Consider the following 26,832-nt stretch of genomic DNA (forward strand, 5'->3'; position numbering starts at 1 on the left):
CACTTAGGTACTTTCCAAGGACTAAATACATCCCACAATCTTAAAGGCTTATTCTTCAACATATCTTTCGAAGTATGGAAGCTTTTTACTAAAATAGCATTTAGATAAAGTAAGACTCTTTTTTCAACCTTGGACGTTGTCTTATCCGGGCATAATTTTCATGAGAGATATTTTTTGTAAGCTATATGCCAATCATGATGTAATTCTATAATTTCAATTGTGTTTTGTAAGAAACTGCTTTTGAAAGGTGTATATAATAAATCCCAAGCTCACTGCCTGTCGGAACAATCATGAGTTAATTGATAAACTGACAGCCTCCAGCTTCTGCTTCATTCTTTCTCACCTAAACCATGCACCTTTTCAGACCCTGGAGCTCCTGGATAGATTCCAATAGAAGATGATGAAGGAGATGATTCCAGGCTGGGGACGGCCAGCCATTGAATATGCTCAGAATGGTTAGATGGAGGAAGATGGAATATCTCTGAGAAGGAAATAAGCCAGTGTGGGAAGAGTATGTAAGTAGCAAAGACTAAAAAGGTGTGAAGAGGGTTTAGAATATGGACTTTGAATTGCCATCATCCAGGGAGGAGAAAATGTTTTAACAGTATCAATAATAATAAAATAAACTTTTTATGTGTGCATATTCAAATCATATCAAACATCCCCAATTTTATAAAAAATAGGGACTCAGTAAATGAAAAGAAACTGGTACTATTTTTAAGGGACCATTAAATACAGGTATGCTGAAACAGCAGTGTTAGGGATCATAAAAAGTATCATGGTACAGGGGTCTTCAGAGTCTGTTTTTTTGAGGCATTCATGTGGTTCTATAGATAGCTTCTTAAATCCATTAAGATGTAATCATAACTATAATTTTATTTTTTACAAAAATTGATAATGTATTTATCATTATCGACAAGGATATTTTAAGCATCTATTCTGTGCCAGAGACTATGCTAGGGGCTAGAATAAAAAAAGAGGCATTATCTTGTTAACTCATCAAAAAAAGGCTTGTCCATCTTTTTCATTTTGAAGACTGAGGTTAGGAAGATGTGAATCAGGGAGATAGTTGGGAGGGTGCAGGAAGTAAGAGGAAAAAGAAGAGATTGTCTGCTGGGTTTTTTACCAAAGATCAAAGATTTTGGAGAATCCTAATCTTGTTCATCTCTCTGTGAGTTGACAGACATGTAAAAAACTAGCCAGGAAAGATAATCAGTAACCCTTAAAATTCATTAGAAAAAATAATTTTCCAAAAGCTTTTTGCAATGTACTTAACTATATCTAATATATTTAAATTTATAAAAAGTTTTTTAAATTACATTGATTTTTATTCCAAATTTTACAAAACCAAATAAAATAATCATTTTTGTATACAAAGAAAAAGATTATACATAAATAAAATAAAAAAATCTCTTATATGTTTAGCTTATTTTTCTTTACATCTACATAATAAATCCTACTCACAGGTGTCCCACTCCTCTCCACCCTCCTTGAATCATCCAGGAAAACAATATGTTCACACAAATTAAATCTTTCATGTTTCACCTTTCAGTTCTTCCTCTGGAGGTAACATTCACAATTTATTCTTCCACTATTAATTCTATAATGGGTACAATGTTCTCTTGATTCATTTCACTGTTCCCTTTCCCATCAATTTGTTTCAATTTAAAAAAAAATTAGCCTGTTTATCTCTTCTTATGGCACAATGATATTCTATCACAGTCATAGACCTCAATTTGTTTAGCCATTCCCTAGGTTATGGACATCCCCTTAGTCTTCAATTATTTGCAATTACAAAGAGAGTAGCTTTAAATATTTTGGAACAAAGAGGTTCTTTTCGCTGTTTCCTGATCTTCTTTGAAAACTTTGCTGAGTCTAAGGGTATATACACAGTTTTATAACTATGAGTATAATTCTAAATTCCTCTCCAAAATAGTTGGATAGTTCACAGCTCCACTAACAGTATATTAGTGTCATTTTTCCTCATCCCCTCCAATATTTGTTATTTTGCCCATTTGTCATTTCAGCCAATCTGATGAGTGTGAGATGAAATCTCACAATTTTTTTGGTTTGTATTTCTCTAATCAGTGGTGATTTTGGAACATTTTTTCATATACTTATATGTGGCTTTGATTTTTTCATCTGAAAATTGTCTGTTCATATCTTTTGCCCATTTATCAATTAGGAGATGGTTCTCATTCTCATACATTTGACAAAGTTCTCTATATATTTTAGATATGAGACCTCTACCTGAGAGACTGTCTATAAAATGTCTTTCTCAATTTTCTGTTTTCCTTCTAATCTTGGTAACATTTGCTTTACTTTACAAAAAAACTTTCTATTTAGTGTACTCATAATTATCTATTTTACATTTCCAAAAGCTCTTCAACTCTTGTTGACTTATAAATTCCTCTCCTTTCCATAATTTAATTGGAATAACATTGAATAAGTAGATTAGGTAAGTAGCATCCTCTAGCATCACTCGTCTAGAATTATAGTTGGTCATTGCATTAATAAGGGCTTACAAGTCCTTCAGTGTTTGTTGAATCAGAATCTTACACCAAATGATATACAATTTAAATATTAAAAGTCACATTATAATGAAAATAGAAAAGCAGAGCTTTATATAGATATAGATTCATTCATTCATTCATTTATTTATGAAAAGCTCTTTTATAATAGCTCCAAATTATCTTTTTAGTTATTTTACTCCTTCCTGCATTCTGAGATCAAATCAAACTGGCTTTCTTTATTTTTTAATACACTACACTCTAAATCTCATCTCTGAATCTTTAAGCTGGCCTTCAGAAATTATTGGAAGTACTTCTGCCTCACAAAATTCCTCACTTCCTTTAAAACTCAACTCAAGAGCCAACCTTTTGTTCCTTAACCCTCAACTGCTATTGCCCTATTCCTCACTATAAACTACCCAGTGTTTATACTGTTGATATGTAAATACATATATAAATGTGAATGTGTATAAATAGATAGATAGATACATCCTTTTTAGAATAACAAGACTTCTACTGCTCCAAAGACAGTTAAGGTACACTGCAGAAGAACGGGGTGTCAGAAAACCAGAAGCACTCATCAGTCACTTCTCACAACAGTGAAAAGACTGTACTGACAGAAAAAAGGAATAAAGTGGCTCTTTAAAAATTTATTATTTATTTATAACTTTTTTTTATTTTGAGTTCCAAATTCTCTCCATCCTTCCTATTCCCTTTCCTACCCACTGAGAAGGCAAGTAATATGACATCAGTTTTTGTTGTTGTTCTGTCATTTCAGTTGTGTTCAACTCTTTGTAATCCCATTTGGGACTATCTTGGCAAAGACTTTGCAGTGGTTTGCCATTTCCTTCTACAGCTCATTCGACATATGAGGAAACTGAGACAAAGAGGATTCAGTGACTTGCCCAGGGTCATACAACTAACAAATACCTGCTGTCAGATTTAAATTCAGACAGATGAGTCTTTTTACTCACCTACCTGCCCCATGATATCAATTATACATGCCAAGTTATGCAAAATATATTTCTTTTTAGTCTTGTTTTAAAAAAGAGAAAAATAAAGAAAATGAAAAACATATACTTCAATTTTCAATGAAAGTTTATCAACTGTCTCTGGAGGTGGACAGAATGTTCTTTTTATCTTTTTAATTTTTTGAAATTATCATGAATCATTGTGTTGATGTGATTAGCCAAGTCTTTCACAATTGATAATCATTGCAACATTGCTGCTACTGTGCATGATGACCTCCCAATTCTTCTCATTCTACTTTGCATCAATTGATATAGGTCTTGGCATGTTGTTGTTTTTTTCCGAAACCATTCCCTTCATCATTTTTACCACACAAAATTTACTCTGTCATAATTATATTCCATAGCTTGTTCAACCATTCTTCATTTCATTTTAGGATCTCTTTTTAGAAGTGATCAGTGGATCCTTTCAATTTCTATTTAACATTCTGATTTGAGGAGAACAGGGAAATTTTTCCTGATAATTTCTTAAAATACAATGTCCAAGTTCTTTTTTATCATGTGTTTAAAGAAATCAAATAGTTCTTAAATTATCTCTCTTGATCTATTTTCCTGGTCGGTTGTTTTTCCAATGAAAAATTTCATATTTTCTTCTATTTTTCTCATTGTTTTTATTTTGTTTGTATCTTGATGTCCACTTGCACAATTCTAATTTTTAAAGAATTGTTTCCTTCAATGAGCTTCTGATCCTTCTTTGCCATTTGGAAAGTTCTACTTTTTAAGCAGTTCTTTTTTAAATGACTTTTTTGTATATCTTTTCCATTTTTGTGCTTCCTTTACCAAGCTATTAATTCTTATTTCACTTTTCTTGCATTATTCTCATTTCTTTTCCCCAATTTTTCTTCTAATTCTCTTACTGCATTTTTTAAATCCTTTTTTAACATCTTCCAGAATTTCTTTCTGCATCTGACTTTCAAATTGACATTTTTCTTTGAAGTTTCACTTGCAACCATTTTGACATTGTTCTTTTCTGGGTTTGTGCCATGATACTCTCTGTTACAATAATAGCATTCTATAGTTAGGCTCTTTGGGGGGTTTATTTTTGCTCATTTTTTTTTCAGTTTATCCTGTAACTTTTCACTATATATTAAAGTTGGCTATATTCCTGGGTTGGAGAAGTCACTGTCCCAAACTTCTTGTAGGGCTTGGGGTTTTGCTTCTAACTAGTATGAGGCTTGATTCCTACCTGCTGACTTGAACTAGTGGGGTGGGGAGCTCACTGGTGCTTACAAAGTGGGGGCTCTTACTGCTTGCTTACACAGTGGGGGATCCTCACTGCTGGTTTGTACAGTAAGGGGGCCTCAGTCCAGGCCTCTTGCTGACTTTCTGCGATTGAGGCTTCTCTGCTTGGGGGGGTAAGGCAGACAGTGCTTCAGCCTTTCCCCGTTGGGTTGCAGCCTACTCCAGTCCACATCTCCTACTGATTCTCTGAGCCTTTTTTAGTAAGAAAACTGCTTCACTGCTCCAGAGTTAAGTGAGAGGCTTTGTTTAAAAGTGGTTTGGAAGGGAATTCTCGGGAGATCAGGCAGGTTCCCTCCTCACTTAGCCATCTTGGCAGTGGAAGTCCATATACTTTTGTTATTACTTAATCTTCTCTGTACAATACATTTTAAGCATCATTTGGTTTCCCTGACTATCTCTTTTAATTGGGTCTATTTTTCCTTTTGTTTTGTTGGAGATCATGACTGCATCACTTGCCCTTTTAACTTCACCTAAAGCATTATAGATTCTGTTCTAGTCCTTAATTTTAATTCTCTGTGTGTCTATTTCCAATGTGTCTCGTATAAACAATGTATTATTGGATTCTGATTTCTAATCCATCCTGCTATCTGGTTCTGTTTTATAGGTGACCTCATCCCTTTCACTTTCACAGTAATAACTACTGTGGTACTTCCCTCCATCTATTTTCTGTTTCTACTTTTCTCTTTTTATCCTGTCCCTCCACAAAAATCTATTTTGTTTCTAACCATTACCTCTCTTAACCTGCCCTCCCTTTTATCATCCCCTGCCCTTTCTCTTATCCCTTTGCCTTCCTATTTCCCTCTTACATGTTAGATGTCTATATATAACTGAGTGTGTGTCTATATATGTATGTGTATGTGTATGTGCACACACACATATACATACATATATTATATATATATATATATATATATATATATATATATATATATATATATTGGTCCCTCTTTGAATCAATTCTGATGAGAGTGACAGTTAAATATAGCCTGCCACTACATTTCCCCCATGCATTGCAAAAGCTCTTTCTTTTAGTCCTCTTTTATATGAGAGATTTTATAGTATTCTACCTCTCCCTCCCCTCTTCTCCCAGTGTATCCCTCTTTCTCTCCTTTCATTTTAATTGACTCATGTCCATGCTTTTTGGCTCCATATACTTCTTTACCTTCTTACCATATACTTAACTTCTGACTTAGAATCGATACTAAGTATTGGTTCCAAGTAGAAGAACTGTGACCAGGGTCACCTGCTGCTAGAACTGGGGAATACTGGTGGTCCTACTCACCATGAGACTGCATCTGGGGATTGCTACCTGAATGTGTGAATGGACAATGCAACAAGAACCTTTCACTCAGAACTAGCAAAGGGACCCCTTAAGTCTCCTTCTGAGGATTTGCCTGACCCCTCCCCTTTACCATCTATGGCTGGGAGCTCCAAAAGCCTTAGCTTGATTCAGCTCCCTGAAAGGCCTGTCTCAGTGATAGGACCTGTCTTGGATTGCTGCTTTTTGCTCCACTTCCACCCTGGTACACAAGATCTTTCATATTGTCCTTCTAAATTGTTTGGGGCTTAAATATTATTTAACTCCACCTTTTTGTGGTTTATGCTACTCCAAAATTGATTTTAAAGCACTTCATCATAGCTTTTTGGAGGTTAATTTGGTAGAGATTAGGTGGTTCTATGACTTTCTCCACAATTTTCTGAGCCTGATTTTAGATAAATGCTATTTATCATTCTGAGGAATATTCTCAATGTTCTCTAGTGTTTTTTTTTTTAACAATAATGAGTGTTGTATTTTGTCAAAAGCTCTTTATTGAAATGATCATATACTTTATGTTATGTTGATTTTGTTACTGATATGGTCAATTATGTTGATAGTTTTCCTAATACTGAACCATCACTCATTTCCTAGTATATAATCTACATGTTTATTGTGTATGATCCTTATGATATGTTGTTATAACCCTCTTGTTAAGATTTTGTTTAACATTTTTGTATCAAAAATCATTGATGATATTGGTCTATAAGGTGTTTCCACTGTTTTGGTTCTTCCTGCCACTTTTTAAATTGATTTTGTAGCTTTATTTTTGCACCATAGGAATTAGCACCATATTTGTATTATAGAAGGAATTTAATAGAGTTCCTTCCTCAGCTATTTTTCTGCATAGCTCATATAGTATTGGAATTAATTGTTCATTAACTATTTTGTAGAATTCATTTGTAAATCCATCTGACACCAAAGGTTTTTCCATAGGGAATTTGTTGATTCCTTGTTCAATGTCTTTTTCTGAGACAGAATTCTTTAAGTGTTCTATTTCCTCCTATTAAGCTGGACAATTTATATTTAAATATTCATCTATTTCATTTAGATTATCAGATTTATTGGCATATAATTGGGTGAAATGACCCTTAATAATTGCTTTAATTTCCTCTTTATTATTTGTAATCTCACCCTTTTCATTTTTAATACTGGCAATTTGGTATTTTTATTTTTATTTTTTGATTAAATTAATTAATGGTTTTATCAGTCATTTTTTTCATAAAACCAATTCCTTGTCTTATTTATTAGCTCAATTGTTTTCTTAATTTCAATTTTATTAAATTTTATTAATCCCTCCTTTAATTTTCAGGATTTCTAATTTGGTGTTTAATTGGGGAGTTTTAATTTGTTTTTTTTTAACTGTTTTAATTGTATGCCCAATTCACTGATCTGTTCTTTCTCCGAATTATTGATGTAAGCATTAGAGATATAAATTGCTCCTGTTGTATTACTTTGGCTGCATCCCAAAATATTTGGTATCTTGTATCCTTGCTGTTATTCTCTTTAATGAAATTGTTGATTGTTTCTCTGGATTGTTCTTTGACCCACTCATTCTTAAATATAAGGGTATTTAATTACCAATTAATTTTAGGGTTTTTTCCTAGCCCTTTGTTCAGTATAATTTTGTCAGCATTATAGCTTGAAGGATGCATTTAATATTTCAGTTTTTTTGTATTTGGTTGTGAAGCTTTTATGTACTATTATACTCTCATTTGTTGTGAATGTGCCATGTACTGCTGAGGAAAAAGTTATATTCCTTTCTATTCCCATTCAGTTTTCTCAAGGTCTATCAAGTGTAATGTTTCTAAAATCCTATTCACCTTAATAAATAATTTCTCATTTATTTTTGCTTTTATTTATCTAATTCTGAGAAGAGAAAGTTAAGATGCATTGTGGGAAGACAACAGAGCATTTTCATCCTCCACAAACACGCAAAAATAAAACCACAAAATCAATTTTAAAAGTGGCAAAACTGGACAGGAGTTGACAGGACAACTAGAGAGGAAAGTTTTTGACTTCCCTACCCCCAATCCCAGGAATTTAGCAAACAGCCAGGAATCAACAATACAACCCCTCAGGGCAGGATTAGTAACCCCTGCTGAGTCTCTGAGCTATATCTAGGAGGACCTCTCTGGAATCCACATACTCAGTTGAAGATCCCTAGTAGCAGCTAAGTCTATAGGCAACAGCTGGAGCCAGGTAGCCTCTGCAGCAGGGCGCTCTCTGGCTGGCTCAAAGCTGGATATTGAGGGAGCAGATATCATGGAATCTGTGGGTGCCCGGCACTAGGGATAAGACATCAAGCCTTGCTACAGACAGGCAAGGGACATCTGAGGCCCTGGAACACAGTCTAGATGCTAGCTCTGCCCAGAGATAAGGTGATGGAAAAAGAGGGAGGAGGAAGGGAATACAGAAGAGTGTATTTGCTGAGGAACTGGGGCTCTATCAACTATGTTCATGCCAATGAGAGGAGAGTTCCTAGCTGTTGCCATCATGGAATTGGAATAACTAAATAAGGCCTGGGCAAAAACAAACACAAAAATTCTGAAACTTAAGGTAACACACTCCAACACCTTAGAATCCTATGAGCCCAGCAGAAAGCTAATAATTAAGTCTATTGACCCACTCACTAAAACTTTAAAAATAAGGAGAAAAAAAGAGCAGCCAAAACAGAAAGAAACCAAGTATTGATAGCTACTACAGAAAAAGGGAAGATCTCAGCTCAAACTCAGAAGACAAAGAAGTAAAAAAATCCCTACTTCAAAACCACCAAAGATATACAATAAATGACCAGAAACTCAAAAAGAGCTTTTAAAAGAACTTTTAAAAGGACCTCAAAAACCAAAAGAGAGAGGCTGAGGGAAAACTAGAAAAAAAAATTAGAGCAATGTAAGAAAAACAAGAAAAGTATGAAAGAAAGAATACTCAAATGGAAAAAGAGATATAGAATCTCACAGAAGAAAATTATCTATTAAGAAGTAGAACTGAACAAGGGGAAGCTAACGATCTCCTAAAACAACAAGAAATAATAAGGCAAACTCAAAAGAATAAAATAATAGAAGAGATTATGGAATAAGACAAAATGGTAGTGGAGAAGGTAGGCTGAAATGTCTATCTCATATGGAGATAAGAATGGAATGAATGGAAGAACTTCCATGAAAAGGGGGAGGAAGAGATAGAGGGCAAATAGTACTAGAACCCTAATTTCATCAGATCTGGGATAAAGAAAGAATATATACAATGAAGATAAAAAGGTTCTTAACCTATATAGAAAGAGGAGGGAAAGGAGAGGGCATAAAGGAGGGACAAGGCAAAGTATATTCCTTTAAGGGACTGAGAGATTAAGAGAAAAAAGATTAGATTAAGAAAAAGGAGGGTAAAGAGATAAGAAAAGGTAGTAAATTCTGAAAAGGTAGTACATATCAAGAAATGGGGTAGGAGTTAAGATGATGGATAAGGGAACAACTCTTAGGATAAGAAAAATCTGAGGGATACAGCAAAAAGAAACAAAGAGGAGGACATTAAGGAAAACAGAATGTTCAAAAATAAACAACTATTAATTATGACTTTGAATAAGAATGAGATGAATTTGCCCATAGAATGAAAATGGATAGCATAATAGATCAAGAATCAAAATCCAACAATATATTGTTTATAAAAATCACGCATAAAAATTAGAGACACAAATAGGGTTAAAATAAAGGGCTAGAGAAAAATATACTATGCCTCAGCTGATACAAAGAAAGCAGGGGTAGCAATTATGATCTCTGGCAAAGTTAAAGCTAAAATAGTTATTATCAAAAGAGATAAACAGGGAAACTATATCATGTTAAAAGGTACCACAGACAATGAAGCATTATCAATTTTAAGTCTATATACACCAAATGTTATAGTATCCAAATTTTTAAGGGAAAAATTAATGAGTTAGATTGAAACAGATAACAAAACAATAATAATGGAGGATGCATAGTTAGAAATATCTTGAATCCCTAAAACTACAGTACCCAAACTTCCTTTCTGTATTACCCAGAAGGCTTTTCCCTTTCTCCATGTTTGCATCCTCACATTCGTATACAGTTTGCTGTAATTCCTCCCCCTTCCTCTTCTGCTTTCACAAACCAGCTGGGTTAGTACACATCACAGTAGCAAGAGTTAGAAAGAGAAACACCATTTAGAATCATCCTAGACAATATAAAATACTTAGGAATCTATCTACTAAAACAAACACAGGAATTATATGAACACAACTACAAAACACTTTTCAAACAATTAAAACTAGATCTAAACAATTGGAAAAACATAGATTGCTCATGGGCAGGACAAGCTAACATAATAAAAATGACAATTCTGCCCAAAATTAATTTACTTAGTTAGTGCCATCCCTATCAAACTACCAAGAAACTTTTTTACTGAATTAGAAAAAACTATAACAAAGTTCATTTGGAAGAACCAAAGATAAAGAATATCAAGGGAAATAATGAAAAAAATGTGAAGGAAGTGGCCTAGCAGTACCAGATCTTAAACTATACTATAAAGCAGCGGTCATCAAAACAATATGGTGCTGGCTAAGAGCAGAAGGGAAGGTCAGTGGAATAGACTTGGAATAAATAACATCAGCAAGACAGTGTATGATAAATCCAAAGAGCCCAACTTTGGGAACAAAAATCCACTATTTGACAAAAGCTACTGGAAAAATTGGAAAACAATATGGGAGAGATTAGGTTTAGATCAACATCTCACACCCTACACCAAGATAAATTCAGATTGGGTGAATGACTTGAATATAAAGAAGGAAACTATAAGAAAATTAGGAGAAGGGAATTTAAAAAGAGCCAATGTGCAGTGCTAAAGAAACACAAAGCTAACCTGCAAAGTATCAATTGAGCACAAGGTCAAAGAGATGAACCAATCCTAGTAAGATTGATGTAATTTTGAGCCAAGACAAGAGGACTTGAACTTGTTTGGGGGTTTGAGGTTGCAGCTGTTTTGACATATGTCAGAGGCAGATCTTCCTCTGAACTGCATTCTAACAAAGCATCTCTTTAGCTGTGATGCTGGCTCCCATTTGCTCCTATAATTTAGTCCCTTTTTTCTGTCTTTCATAGTGTGGCAAACTTTCTGTAGTCCTGGCCACTGACTGGGTAAGTGCATAATTACATAAATCACTTTAATTGGGCCCTGATTCAAGGACCTGTTATAGGCTTATTTTTCCTTTACTTAGATTTTTTTAGACATAAGATTTTAAAATTTTATATTTCATCCACAAGTTATTTTTTCTCTTTTAGGTGGATTTTTTGATGTTTTTGATTTCTTTGGCAACTGATTCATATACCTTATAACTCAGCCTTGTATCCCTGAGTGATCCTCGTGTTATTATCCACCTCAGGTAGGATTGTTGTTGTGAACTTTGATTTGAATCTAAGCAATTTTAGGATAAAAAAAATTTGCTACCTCCAGAACTCAGAAGACGAACCTCTTTGGAAAAGGTGATGTGAAGATGCCTGCAGAGACCACATGCTACACCAGAATATCCATATTGAACTTTGGGATGTGCTAATGTGAATTATGTGGAGTTGAAAGCATTTGTCCTGAATGCATTTATTTTTAATGTATATATTTATGGCAAAGGAGACTGCCCCAAAATTGGCCTTTTTCAGTGTAGCAATCATTGGTTTTATTCTTTTTCTTTTTTATTTCCCTTTTATCCCCAAGTTGTTGTAATTTCCTTTTAGAAACTGTAATATTATATCTACCTTTAGGTTAAAGTTATAAGTGAGTTATGGTTAAATGATCCATTGGGGAGACTCGTCTCCCAAAGGATCATGGCGGGGGGGGAATGTATAGTTAGAAATATCTTGAATCCCTAAAACTATATTACCCAAACTTCCTTTCTGTATTACCCAGAAGGCTTTTCCCTTTGTCCACATTTGTGCCATCATGTTTGTATATAGTTTGCTGTAACACTCCTCCCTGTTCCCCTTTTGCTCTCACAAGCAGGCTGGGTTAGTACCATTTTTACTAGTTTTTTTTTAGTTTTTTATTAATAAAAATTCATAAAATATAATATTTAGTTTGTGGATATTAATTTTAAAACCCACAAGGACTTCTATCTCCCTCCTCAGAACTAGATAAATCTACCCAAAAAATAAATAAAAAAGTAAAGGCAACAAATCTTAGATAAGTTAAGTATGATAGATAACTGTAGAGATTTTAATAATTTTTTTTATCTCGGCAGTACATGGTGCCTCAAAAAATGACCATATATTAAGCCAAAAAACTATTACAGTTAAATATAGAAAAGCAAGATGTTAAATGCAATTTTTTCAGACCATAGTGCAAGAAAAATTATGTATAATAAGAGACAATGGAAACAAAAGTTATAACTAAATAGACATTAAATAATTCCATTTTAAAGAATGAGTGAATTAAAGAACAAATTAGAGAAAGGATAAATAATTTCATTAAAGAGAAGGATAATAATGAGACAATATATCAAAACCTAAGGGATACAGCAAAAGTAGTAATGAGAGGAAATTTAATATTTCTAAATGTTGATATAAATAAAAAAGAGAAAGAAAGGAAGAGTGGATTGGGAATACAATAAAAAAACTAGAAAAAGAAAAAGTTAATAATCCCCAACTTAAAAACAAAATTAGATGTTCAAAAAATTATACATAGGATCAATAAAATTGAATGTACAAAAACTAATGAATTAATAAATAAATCTAGAGTTGGTTTTATGAAAAAATCATAGCCATTGGTTAATATGATTGAAAAAAGAGAGAAAGAAAAAAAATAACTTGCATTAAAAATGAAAGGGTGAATACCACTGCTGGGTTTATACTCCAAAGAGATCATAGGGAAAAAGATTTGTACAAAAATATTTATAGTCGTGCTCTTTGTGGTGGCAAAAAATTGGAAAATGAGGGGATGCCCTTCAATTGGGGAATGGCTGAACAAATTGTGGTATCTGTTGGTGATGGAATACTATTGTGCTTAAAGGAATAATGAACTGGAGGAATTCCATGTGAGCTGGAATGACCTCCAGCAATTGATGCAGAGTCAAAGGAGCAGAACCAGGAGAACATTATACACAGAGACTGATACACTGTGATACAATTGAACATAATGGACTTCTCTACTAGCAGCAATGCAATGATCTAGAACAATGCTGAGGGACTTATGAGAAAGAAAGCTATCTACATACAGAGGAACAACTCTGTGAGTAGAAACAGAAGAAAAAGAACTGCTTGAATACATGGGTTGATGGGGATATTATCGGGGATGCTAAACAATCACCCTAGTGCAACTATCAATAATACGGAAATAGGTCTTGATCAATGACACATGTAAAACCCAGTGGAATTGTGTGTTGGCTACGGGAGGGGTTGGGAGGAGGGAAAGGATAGAACATGAATCCTATAACCATGGAAAAATGTTCTAAATTAAACAAAAATTTTAAAATTAAAAAAAATCACTGGATCATCATCATCAACAATATCATTAACAACACCATCATCAACATCATTGTGATAACAGCATCACATCAACATCATCAACAACATCATCATCATAATCGTCATCAACAACAGTATCAACATCTTTAACATCATCATCATCAATATTTTCATCAACAACATCATTAACGTCATCAACATCATCATCATCATCGCCGTCATCAACAACAGTATCAACATCTTTAACATCATCATCATCAATATTTTCATCATCAACAACATCATCAATGTCATCAACATCATCGACATAAACATCAGTGGTTCCCAAACTTTTTTGGCCTACTACCCCCTTTCTAGAAAAAATATTACTTAGCCCCCTGGAAATTAATTTTTTTTAATTTTAATAGCAATTAATAGGAAAGATAATTGTACCTGTGGCCATCACCGTCTCCCTGGATCAATGCAGCACCCACTAGGGGGCAGTAGTGTCCATTTTGGGAATCACTGATCTACATCATCAATATAAACACCATCAACATCATCATTATCAACATCTTCAACAACATTGTCATCTACAACATTGTTATCATCAACATCATCAACAACATCAACATCTTCAACATCAGCATCTTCATCATCAACAACATCATCAATATCATCAACGTCATAAACATCATCAACATCAACATCTAACTAGGTGATGGTAAACCTATGACACAGGTGTCAGTACGTAGCCATTTTCAATGACATGTGGCTGCATGTGGCCTCATGTGGCCTCATACAGAGAAGTATGGGGCCGCATGCCAAGGATGAAACATTTGCTGTAGTGTAGTGTAGACACTCTGTGCACTATAGATGACAATTCTACCTATTTTAATTACCTATTTTGGTTTATTAAATACAGTTATATATTATAATTATATATTTTTGTTATTTAAACTATAAATATCACAAAATTGTGGTTTTTTTCTGGTTTTTAATCTACTCTGCTATTGTCTTCTGTTTTATGGGTTGAGTTCATCCCATTCATGTTCAGAATTACGATTACTATTTACCTCCATCTAATTTTTCTTGTGTTTATTCTTCTTTCTCTTCATTCAGCCTTTCCCTATTCACAGATGTTTCTGCTTCAGTTTACTTGCCTCCCTGAGTCCCCATTCCCTTTTATCTGTCTTCTACCTTTATTTTCTTTCCCATCCCCTTCTTACTTCCATTTTGGGTGAGATAGATTTCTATCCCTTTTTGAGTGCCAATATTATTCCAACTTTGTACAAATTCCAATTAATGAAAGGTTCAAGCATTGCCACCACTCCATCACCTTCCCTTCCACTGCATTGATTCTTTCATTCTTCCTCATGTGAGATAATTTATCCCCAACTTTCTCTCCTATTCTCTTTTCACAGTGTATTTTGATTAAAAAAACTCATTATATTCAACTTGCTCCCTTTTCTCTGTCTATATGTGATCCTATTTGTTGCCCTAATAATGAAAAAAATCTTAAATATCTTCATTTCTTTAAGCATCCTAAGTACTTTAAATAACTTGGGTACTTAAGCATTTTAGTTATCAACTTCTTACCAATATTTTAATCAGTTTAGCCCCTTCTTTCCCTTAATTATGTTAAATTATCTTAAGTATCTTAAAAATCTCTTGTACCATAAATATCTTAAGTATTCTAGTATTCACTTTCCCATGCAAGGAATGTAATTAGTTTAATCCAACTGATTCCCTTGATTACTTTAAGAATATTAAGTATGTTAGGTATGTCTTATACTATAGAAATCTTAAGTATTCTATTTACTACTTTCCCATGCAGCCATGTGATTTGTTTAACCCCAATGACTTCCTTGAAATTTTTCTGTTTACTTTTTTATGCTTCTTTTGAGTACTGAATTTGATTTGATCACTGAATGTTTTTATTTTTAGCTCTGGCTCTTGCATTAGAAATCCCTGGACTTCCTCCAGCTCAATAAATGTCTATTTCTTTCTCTGAAGTATTATGCTAAGTTTTGCAGGGTAGGGATTTTGGGTTATAGGTCTAGATCCTTTGCCTTTTAGAATATCATATTCCATTTCTTCTGATCCTTTAATGTAGAAAGTACTAGGTCCTGTGTAATTTTAAGTGTGGTTTTACAATATTTGAATTGCTTTTTTCTGGCTGCTTTTAGTATTTTCTACTTAAAATTTGTCATTTCTGGAATTTGGTATTTTTAATTTGGATTTTATTTCAGAAGGTGATTGGTAGATTCTTTCAATTTCTATTTTCTCCTTTAAGAATATCAGATGAGTTTTCCCTCATAATTTTTTAAATATGATAATAGTTCTTTTTTGATCATGGATTTTACTCAATCCAATGATTCTTGAATTATCTCTCTTGGATGCATTTTTCGAGTGTTTTTCCAATGAGAGATTTCAAGTTTTCTTCTACTTTTTTTCATTATTTTGAATTTTGTTGTTGTTGTTTCCTGCTCTTTTATGAAGTCATTAGTTTCTATATGTCGGGTTCTAATTTTGGGGGACTCATTTTCTTCTTTGAGCCTTTGTATTGCCTTTCTTAGGGAGTTATTTTCCTATTTGAGGTATTATATTTTCTTTTTTAGGAAACTGTTTTCTTCAGTAAGTTTTTGTTCTAAGTTGTTGATTTTTTCTATTATTTTCTTTCTAATTTTACTTTTAAGTTTCTTATTTTTTTCCACTCTTCCAGAGGTTCATTGTAGACTTGACATCCTTTCATAGTTTCCCTTTGAGGCATCACACATTTTCATTTTTATATTGTTGCCTCTTCTAAGCTTGTAATTTGGTCATCACTTTTGTTGAGATATTTTTCTAGCATCAGATTTTTTCTCTGTCTTTTGCTCATTTGAGGGTTATTTTTCCCCTTGATTTTGTCTATATCCTGAAGCTTATCTCTGTTCTTGGGGTACAGGGAGTACTCTCCAGTGCTTCTACTGTTCCTGTGGTCAGCTTAACTGTCTGGGCATGAGACTGAGCACTTTTCAGGGGTGGCTTAATTAGCCCACTGTAAAGATTTGAAGCTTTTCAGTTAAACTGGTTGGAGTTGAGCTCTGCACCCATCCTCTGTTCTGGTTGGATAGTGCAGGGTTACTTTCTTCCCACAGCTGCTTATTTTGTATCATGTTGGTTTCCATTATTATACTGCGGACAGTGGACTATGCCAACTATTCTCTTTCTCTGCTGTTTGCATTATATTGTGTCTGAGTTCTGCTGAATCTTGCTCAGTGCTCCCTCCTTGTAATCCAGGGAAATGAGTCCTCCTGGTTGGCACCTGATGTTGTTCTGAGCAGGAACACTGCTTCTTCTGTTGTTTCTGTCACTTCAACATTTGTTTTAAGGCATTTTTGTTCTTCTGTGGTCCTTTGGAGGATGGCTGGCAGACTTTGAGTATGCCTGATCTGCTCATTGCTGCTATGGTGGCTGCCTTGGCTACCACTAAGCACCTATTTAATAAGCATGTTTCTTTGAAAAAAATTTATAGGGGTAGTGAGGTAACACAGTGAATAGAGTGTCAGGCCTGGAGTCAGGAAGATCTGTGTTCAAAGCTGGCCTCAGACAATTTCCCCTTGCTGCTCTTCTGTCTCACAATTGATAGTAGGACAGAAGTTGAGAGTTTTAAAAAATGAATTGTAGAAAATTTGTATTTTGTGATGGATAAAATCCTGCAACCATGTTTCCATGAGTTGCAAGCTGCCAGTTGCCAATATAGAACACAGAACCTGGCAGAGGACCCAGGCCGGGTGCCAAGGTGACAGTTGAAGTGAGAGTATAAAAGGGGGTCCCCCAGGCCCCCTGACTTCACTTCTGACTCTGATCTTCAGGGTTAGGGTGGAAAGTGGGCTCTGGGTGGTTTGAAGGATGGTTTGGGTAGATTCCTTAGTTAGGTAGGAACAACTACCATAACCAGCCAATACCAATAGCTCATTGGCAGACCCATCAAGCCTTTGTAATCAAGAGACAATTTCTATCATCAAGACATCACCATCTGGCCCAGGGCTTCACAGCCCTGGGTCAGCAACCAAGAATATCAGAGTTGAGATTGCCCTCAAGGCTTTCTTTACTTCCTGCACCATAAGTAGACCTTTCAACATTTCCTGAAAGTAGTTTAGTGAAATTAGATATTCAAGATCTTAGCTTACCTCACCTTCTTTCCAACTCCCTTTTACCTGATCCAAATTATTACCAATAAACCCTTTAACCATCAAGCTTAAAGGTCTTTGAAGTCATTGCCTTACCCTTCACCAAAGGCCAAGTAATATCAGTAATCAGAACAAACTATTAGCTTTAGCTAGCAAAGTTTATTAATCAGTTAGGTTCAGGAAACAGCCTCCTTCCTGTTGTCCACACGAACTGACTAATAGAATTATTTCCATTTCTAAGGGGAGAGGCACAGAATCCTGAGCTTAAAGGGGTCTTGGCTTTACTAGTGAGAGAGTTTCATCTGCCTCTCATTCAGCTTAGGTGCAAGACCCCTGTTACATATACCAACTTCTACTCCTGCCTAAATGTCCCTTGGGCTGGCCTAATATCACCTACTACTCTTCCCTGCAGTACAGCAAGCCCCCTCTTCATAACAATTCATCTTCCACTTCCTTTAATAGTCTCTTCTATATTGGTTTGATGTCATTCACAAGCTACAAATCCCAAATAGTTATCTCAATTTTTATTTTTCTTATCATCTTCTTCAATTATAGTTTCATCATTGATTCTCCTTCCTTTGTTTCTTCTTCAATGGACTTTTCTATAGTTTTAGTCTTGACTTCAGATGTATATAGGAATGCTTATAAATTGTATCTCCTGATGAAAATTTTAATTAATTATTTTTTATTTTTAATTGATTATTTTTTTATTTTTAATTAATTAATTTTAATTAATGCCTCTTTCTGTGTGTCGAGAGTTATCATGGTGCAGCTTTCCAGTGTGTCTTCTCTTTGGTCAATGATGACAGAAAATTCACTAGTCAGAATCCAAGTGTAGGAAATCATTAAGTTTTAATGTAACAAATAAGGCAGAATAAAAATCAATACCAAATCAGCCAATCAAGTCTAAAGTTGACTGACCATCTCTTTGTGCCTCAATCCAAAAAACAGGTAATAATCTGGCAAATGGAAGAAAAGTAAAAGTGTTCATATCAGATACTTAAATTAGTAGAAGCAGAAAGCTGCTAATCGTTGTAAAGGAGGACGGGTATTTGAGGTTTTGAACAAAGAAATAAGGTCTGGAAGATATGCTAAGAGAAAAATAAGAAAAGGCATTAATTACATCATATGGAGAAGTAGTGTAGTCATCGTTTTTAAAAGAGGTGGTTGTAAAAGGAAATACAGAAATGGAGCAGTAGTTAGGTAAATTACAAGAAATAAAGGAAAGGTTGAGTTTTTTTAGGGATGGGGGAAAGAAGAGATTGAAGATGGATGAAGGAGGATAACAAATAAGCATTCTTCAAACATTCACCTAATTTCTAGATCTCCTCACTACCTGGTTTTCCCCTTTTAGATGGATACAATCCATCTTCTAAATAAAAAATAAAACACCAAACTAGAGATAATACTCCAGAGATGGTTTTATCAGAACAGTGAGCAATGGCACTACTTACTGTTATTGATTATATTAGCATTTCTTACTTGCTACCAGTCACTATTATTTGAGTTTGTTGGCAACTACTTTTTCATATGAACTATATTTTCTCTGTTTATGAGTAAACTATGATTGCCTTTCAACAATCACACTTCTTCTATGCTTTATGGTCAATTATGATATTGTAAGATCCCTTTCTCCAAGTCAAAGGTGTCAAACTCACAATTGTAAAACTCCTAAGTGTGGCCCCAGTTTAAAATGCAACTGAGAAATATTTAAGTAAAAATACAATATAATATGTTGATTGGTGGTTTTAAAAGCCAATATTTGCCCCCTTCCCCATGGACTCATTTCTATTTGAGTCTGACATTATTGTTCTAGGTCAAAAGCTTGTTTCTAGTTAGGGTGGGAAAATATTAGATTTGAAGCTCAAGTTCCTGGGTTCAAATCCTAGTACTTCTTTCTACTTGTGTGGCCTTAAGTGAGTAACTTAACCTCTTTGGGTTTCTGGTACTTTTTCAGTGAAATGAAGAAGGAAGTTAAACTACATGATTTTTTTAGGTTTCTTTTAATTTTATATCCATTATCTATGGATGGTAGATATGTTAAGTCTGAAGGCAGACAAACAGTGGTCAGAAAAATTCCTTCCTATGTATTCCCTTCTGTTTATAGTATTCCTAAGAGTCACTGCTTGAGTGCTCTACTTTTTCTGACTAGCCTCTAAACCCTAGGTGGCTCATCAATTCTAGTCATCTATCCTCTTTACTTACATTCCATTTGGAGAAATATACTTCATGCCTATCAAAATCCCCAATTTATGAAGTTCACATTTCATATTCACTTTATAATTTATCCTGTGGGCTATATCACTTCAGTCCCTTGGTCTGCTGGATTTTCTGGTCTGTGACCCATGTTTATGAAGGAGGCATTCTTTTGTTCTCCCTGGTGTTACAGCAACCACAGCTATGAGTAATGCCACTGCTACCCTCTAGTGGCAGCAGTGAAATCTGTGCACTAGCAACTCTCCTAGAAAAATGACTGGGCCTAAACATTCTTTGTGTTCCCAACCACTCACTGCCTCTAGTCAAGAACCAGGTTGTGTGCTCTTTAGAAAGTCAATTCCTAGAATCTGAGGGAGATCAGTAGTGTTAGAATGAGGTGTGAATACTGGTTGTGGATTTCCCATATCATCATAATATTGTGATCTTTTTCTTTTATACTGATCAAACTTACCTTCACATTTCTCAAAGAACTTCCTAGCTCTCCTTTTCCCGCTCACAATTTACCTTATACCATACTTGTTTATATGTAAATTTTATCCTTCTCCTTCCTGATTAGATTGCAAATTGTAGATTACAGTGGAAAGAGCATTAATGCTGGAGTTAGATAACCTAGGTTAAAAGTCATTCATATTTAGACTAGTTGGCCTCTGATATTCTAGCTCTAAATCTATGATCCCATGACAAGGTCATTTTTTTTATACAAAGTGAGCACTTGTATATATCTGCTGCTGAAGTGAATTTACAAACAGGATGGGCAAATAAATCAGCAAGTGAATACTTTATAAAACATTGTATTGGTGAATTACTAGAGGACTTCTTTATTTAACTTTGAAAAATTAGTAATGTGTATCTTAGAAATTCCAGCATCAATTTTAAGTCACAATAATAGGATCTGAAAAACATTTAGATTTAGTAGGGACCTCAGAGATCACCTAACCCAATGTCTTGATTTTGTAGCAATTGTAAAATGAATTTGGAAAGGTTAAATGTCTTTCTTGAAATCATATATATAATAATTAACAGAGCGAGCGTTAGAACCCAAATCCTGATTTCTTTTCATTTAAAACTAAGTGCTTTTCCATTATACTACACTATATTATACAACATAGGTTGATATAGAGATGGGAAAGGCATAGAGAAAAAGTACCAGAAGATGGCTTTCAGATTGTACTGCGGCAAGAGATTAGTCCAAATCCTAGAGGGAAAGTAGGCATGTCTAAATTAGGACAGTGTGGTTCTAAAGATACAGGTTCATGGGACCAAAGCCATAACCATACTAGCAAGCATAGTGTGGAGTCAGAGTACAAGGAAGACTTTGATGGACGGAACAGATGAAATCTAGCTAATCAGGTTTTTAGGAATCAGCTTGGAAGAGCCTGACTGGGCTTCTGGAGAAGAAATTTGGATCTGCTCAATAAGATATAATATAACAATAATAATAATATATTAACAATAATTGCTGGTATTTATGTAGTGCTTAAGATAAAGTGTGTTACCAAATTATCTCATTTTTTCCTTACAACAACCCTAGGAGCAAGGTACTATTATCATCCATCTTTTTTTTTAATAGATGAGGAGATGGTGGCAGAAAGAAGGTAAGTCACTTGCCCAAGCTCACCCAGCTAGTAAGTGCCAAGTAGAGAATTTAATTCAGGGATGGCTGGCTCCAGTTCCAGCACTCTATTCAATGTACAACGTTGATGTCTGTACATTTAACATTTGTAAAATGTCTCCTCTCTGCATAATTTTTCAGGAATGTGGTATCAAGCAGGATTTGGTTTTCTTGCTATTTCCACAGAAGGTATGATCTGGAGCCTCCTATTTCCCAACATTGGTTGTCCTGGTTTATGTGCAAAACTCTGCATAGCAGAAAAAGGAAATTAAATGGGAGTCCTCATATTGGGAAATAACTACATAAATGGTGGCATAGGAATATAATGAAATATAACCTTGCCATAAGAAATGACAATGGACAATTATCAGAGAAAAATGGAATAATTTTTAAGAACTGATACAAATCAAAGTGAGCAGAATGAGAACAATCTATATGATGAGAACAGTTTAGAGAAAAAGAAGATTAGTTACTAGTATGAAAGAATAAAAATAAAACATTCTCTCTTGGCAAGGACATATACATTTTTTTAAACCTACTACTTGAAAGAAAAATTAACCCAAATTTTAAAATCCCAAAGATCTTTCAAAACTCATGAGTAATTGATATTTTTCAAATTGTTTTGATCTAATTTTATTTGTGTGAAGAGTGTTTTGTAGTTATGTTCATATAATTCCTGAATTTGTCTCAGCAAGTAGATATTTTATCTTGTCTAGAGGAATTTTAAATGGAGTTTCTCTTTTTTAACTCTTGCTGCTGGGTTTTGTTGGAAACATATAGGAATGCTGATGATTTATGTGGGTTTATTTTGTACCCTGCAGCTTTGCTAAGATTAGTGATTATTTCTGCTAGTTTTTTAGTTGATTTTCTTGGATTCTCTAGGTATACCATCATCTCATCTGCAAAGAGTGACAGTTTAGTTTCCTCATTGCCTACTTTAATCCCTTCAATTACTTTTTCCTTCTCTAATTGCTACTGCTAGCATTCCCCAACCCCAGCCCAGCGGAGGGGGATCCCTTTTCCCTTACCAGGCAACTGGTTAGCTCTTAACCCTTGCAGGGACTACTGGTCCTCCCTCCTAAATAATTTCTTTTTCATTCACCCCAGCTTCCTTCCTATACTTCCTTTTAACTAAAACCTTTTCCCATTCCAGCTAAGACATCCTCAATTTGTAGTACTGTGGACAGTTCCCTTAAGAGGAAAAGGCCTTCATAGGAATTGTTCAGTGGTCGTGGTTTCATAGGAGGTTCCTGTGTGGATACTGAGGTTGTACCAGTAGGAAACTGTATGGTAGGAGGTCAAGGGTTTCTTGGGGCTGGGGTTGGTTGTGGGGTGGGAGAAGGTACAGGGCAAGATGGGGCATCAAGAGAAGGAGCAGGGGAGGGAGGGTTAGCCAGGAGTTGCTCAATAAGAGAGAGGAAGTTTTTTATACAAGGCATAGGAGAAGGGTCTTCAGTGTCTACTTCTCTTGGTACTTCAGGAATAGGTTTGGAAAAATAAGCTATATTTTGGATGGAATCATCTTTTGCCATTAGATCATTTAAGGAGTGCTTAAAATTGTCCAGTTGAATTTGAATGTTGGCTTGTATTGTAGCTTGCATTTTCTGTATGATAACTTTTTGTGCCTTAACGTTTAGGAATTGGTAAAGAAAATTTCCTAGCAACATAAGGAGAAAGAGACATTTTGAAAACTTAAAGGTTTCCCACTGAATGAAAGCCAAAAACATTTCTTGTAAAGTGGCAATCATGACGCTTGGTGTTGTATTTATAAAGGTCAGATTAAAGGAAAAAGAAAAGAAAAAAATTTTCAATGTAATCTTATCTATTTGCTGTATATTTTTATATTTTTAATTTTTTCATTATTATTAGTGGGAGAAAGAACTGCTGATCTTATTTTATAATATTTTATATGATGTAATACGATTTTATTGCTGCTCTCCAATAGGAGAAAAGCAGTCACTGCAGTTCAGCAAGAAACAAAACTGAGTGCGCAATAATGGCCTCTAGTGGTGAAGAGGCAATGGGGGGAGGGTGGCCAGAATCCAGGTGGGAGTATGGAGAATCTGGCTACAAAGGCAGGGTTGAGGAGATTTTTATGGCAAGGATTTGGGATGGGTTTTAGGGGCAAGGACACTTTTTGGGAAAAGGTTTTAACTTAAAGGAAGTATAGAAGGTAAGCTGGGGTAGGTGAAAAAGGAGTTAGGAGGGAGGAAAAGTACCTCCTGCAGGGGTTAGGAGTTAACTAGCTGCCTGGTAAGGGAAAAGGGATCCCCCTCCACTGGGCTGGGGTTGGGGCCATGGAGTTTAAAGTTTTCCTGTAGCAGCAACAGCAAGCAGGAGTAACAGCAGAAAGAGTTGGCAGGAACAGCCTCTGCAAGGGAGAGACTTGGCTGCCCAGCTCTCCTGGTGGGCAGGTGTAGGAAATGAGTCTGGGAAAGCTCTGAAGAGTTTCCTGAAGGGAGAAGGGAGAGGGGATAACATGAAATTATGGGAGTAAAAATGAATGCATACTCCTAGTGTTTAAAAATATACAGTATTTTAATAATAATCAAAAAGAGAGGGGGAAAGAAAAGAATTCTTTCAGTCAAGTGAACAGAGCAAAGAGAGGCAGAGACTCACACCTGCAGCACTTTACCAAAGCAAAGCCCAAAAAGAGCCCTACAACATGGGTCTCGGCCAAATTTATCTCCCAAGCCCCTGTATGTCAAAAGAGGATGTATTTAAAAGGATGCTGAGAATGTAGCTCAGGTGTGGCAAATTTTTCACCTGCACAACTTTCAATTTTGTTTATTTCTCCTTTGATTTTTAGGATTTTCAATTTTGTCTTTAATTGGTTCTTTTTCTAGTTTTTTTAAAACATTTATTAATATTCATTTTTAACATGGTTACATGATTCATGCTCCTACTTTCCCCTTCACCCCCCGCATTCCCCCCACCCATGGCCGACGCACATTTCCACTAGTTTTGTCATGTATCCTTGATCAAGACCAATTTCCAAATTGTTGGTAGTTGTATTGGTGTGGTAGTTTCCAGTCCACACCCTCAATCATGTCCACCCCGACCCATGCGTTCAAGCAGTTCTTTTTCTTATATGTTTCCTCTCCTGCAGTCCTTCCTCTGAATGTGGGCAGTATTCTTTACCATAAATCCCTCAGAATTGTCCTGGGTCATTGCATTGCTTCTGGTACAGAAGCCCATTACATTCGATTTTACCATAGTATATCAGTCTCTGTGTACAATGTTCTTCTGGCTCTGCTCCTCTCACTCTGCATCAGTTCCTGGAGGTCTCTCCAGTTCGCCTGGAACTCCTCCAGTTTATTATTCCTTTGAGCACAATAGTATTCCATCACCCGCATATACCACAGTTTGTTCAGCCATTCCCCAATTGAAGGACATACCCTCCTTTTCCAGTTTGTTGCCACCACAAAAAGCACAGCTATGAATATTTTCATACAAGTATGTTTATCTATGATCTCTTTGGGGTACAGACCCAACAATGGTATGGCTGCATCAAAGGGCAGGCATTCTTTTATAGCCCTTTGAGCATGATTCCAAATTGCCAGCCAGAATGGCTGGATCAGTTCACAGCTCCACCAGCAATGCATTAATGTCCCAATTTTGCCACATCCCCTCCAACATTCATTACTCTCCCCTTCTTTCATTTTAGCCAATCTGCTAGGTGTGAGGTGATACCTCAGAGTTGTTTTGATTTGCATTTCTCTAATTATTAGAGATTTGGAACACTTTCTCATGTGCTTATTGATACTTTTGATTTCTTTACCTGAAAATTGCCTATTCATGTCTCTTGCCCATTTATCAATTGGGGAATGGCTTGATTTTTTATACAATTGCTTTAACTCCTTATATATTTGAGTAATTAGACCCCTGTTAGAGTTTTTCGTTATAAAGATTTTTTCTCAATTTCTTGTTTCCCTTCTGATTTTGACTACATTGTTTTTGTTTGTACAAAAACTTTTTAGTTTAATATAATCAAAACCATTTAATTTACATTTTGTAATTTTCTCTAACTCTTGCTTGGTTTTAAAGTCTTTCCTTCCCATAGATCTGACAAGTATACTATTCTGTGTTCACTTAACTTGTTTATAGTTTCCCTCTTTATATTCAGGTCATTCACCCATTCTGAATTTATCTTGGTGTAGGGTGTGAGATGTTGATCTAGAACTAATCTCTCCCATATTGTTTTCCAAATTTCCCAGCAGTTTTTGTCAAATAGTGGATTCATGTCCCAAAAGTTGGGCTCTTTGGGTTTATCATACACTGTCTTGCTGATGTCATTTACCCCAAGTCTATTCCATTGATCCTCCTCTCTGTCTCTTAGACAGTACCATATTGTTTTGGTGACTGCAGCTTTATAGTATAGTTTAATATCTGGTACTGCTAGGCCCCCTTCCTTCACATTTTTTTTTCATTATTTCCCTTGAAATTCTTGATCTTTTGTTATTCCAAATGAAATTTGTTATAGTTTTTTCTAATTCAGTAAAGAAGTTTTTTGGTAGCTTGATAGGTATGGCGCTAAATAGGTAAATTAATTTGGGTAGAATTGTCATTTTTATTATGTTAGCTCATCCTACCCATGAGCAATCAATGGCTTTCCAATGGTTTAGATGCAGTTTTATTTGTTTGGAAAGTGTTTTGTAGTTGTTTTCATATAATTGCTGTGTTTGTTTTGGTCGGTAGATTCCTAAGTATTTTATATTGTCTAGGGTGATTTTAAATGGTGTTTCTCTTTCTACTTCTTGCTGCTCTAGTGTGTTGGAAATGTATAGAAATGCTGATGATTTTTGTGCATTTATTTTGTATCCTGCAACTTTGCTAAAGTTGTTGATTATTTCTACAAGATTCTTAGTTGATTCTCTAGGATTTTTTAAGTAGACCATCATATCATCTGCAAAGAGTGATAGCTTAGTCTCCTCCTTGCCTATTTTGATACCTTCAATTTCTTTTTCTTCTCTATTTGCAACTGCTAGTGTTTCTAGTACTATGTTGAATAATAGAGGTGATAATGGGCATCCTTGTTTTACTCCTGATCTTATTGGGAAGGCTTCTAATTTATCCCCATTGCATATGATGTTTGTTGATGGTTTTAGGTATATACTGTTTATTATTTTTAGGAAAGGTCCTTCTATTCCTATACTTTTCAGTGTTTTCAATAGGAATGGATGCTGTATTTTGTCAAAGGCTTTTTCAGCATCTATTGAGATAATCATGTGATTTTTGTTTGTTAGACTGTTGATATGGTCAATTATGTGGATGGTTTTCCTAATGTTGAACCA

The 26,832-nt window shown here is 35.0% G+C and overlaps 1 protein-coding gene across 1 annotated transcript in view; it reads right to left on the minus strand.

Annotated features, from left to right (window-relative positions):
• The window catches only part of CNTLN (centlein), a 427,627-nt gene that overhangs the window by 154,790 nt on the left and 246,005 nt on the right, over window positions 1-26,832 (minus strand). Inside the window, exons 14-15 of the mRNA XM_044677223.1 lie at window positions 16,842-17,013; window positions 14,069-14,244 (exon numbers count right to left, since the gene is read on the minus strand). Of these exons, the coding sequence (XP_044533158.1) occupies window positions 14,069-14,244; window positions 16,842-17,013 (348 nt within the window). The remainder of the gene's footprint in view (window positions 1-14,068; window positions 14,245-16,841; window positions 17,014-26,832) is intronic.

This window comes from Gracilinanus agilis, chromosome 1 (assembly GCF_016433145.1).
Source record: "Gracilinanus agilis isolate LMUSP501 chromosome 1, AgileGrace, whole genome shotgun sequence".
NCBI classification, from domain to species: domain Eukaryota; kingdom Metazoa; phylum Chordata; class Mammalia; order Didelphimorphia; family Didelphidae; genus Gracilinanus; species Gracilinanus agilis.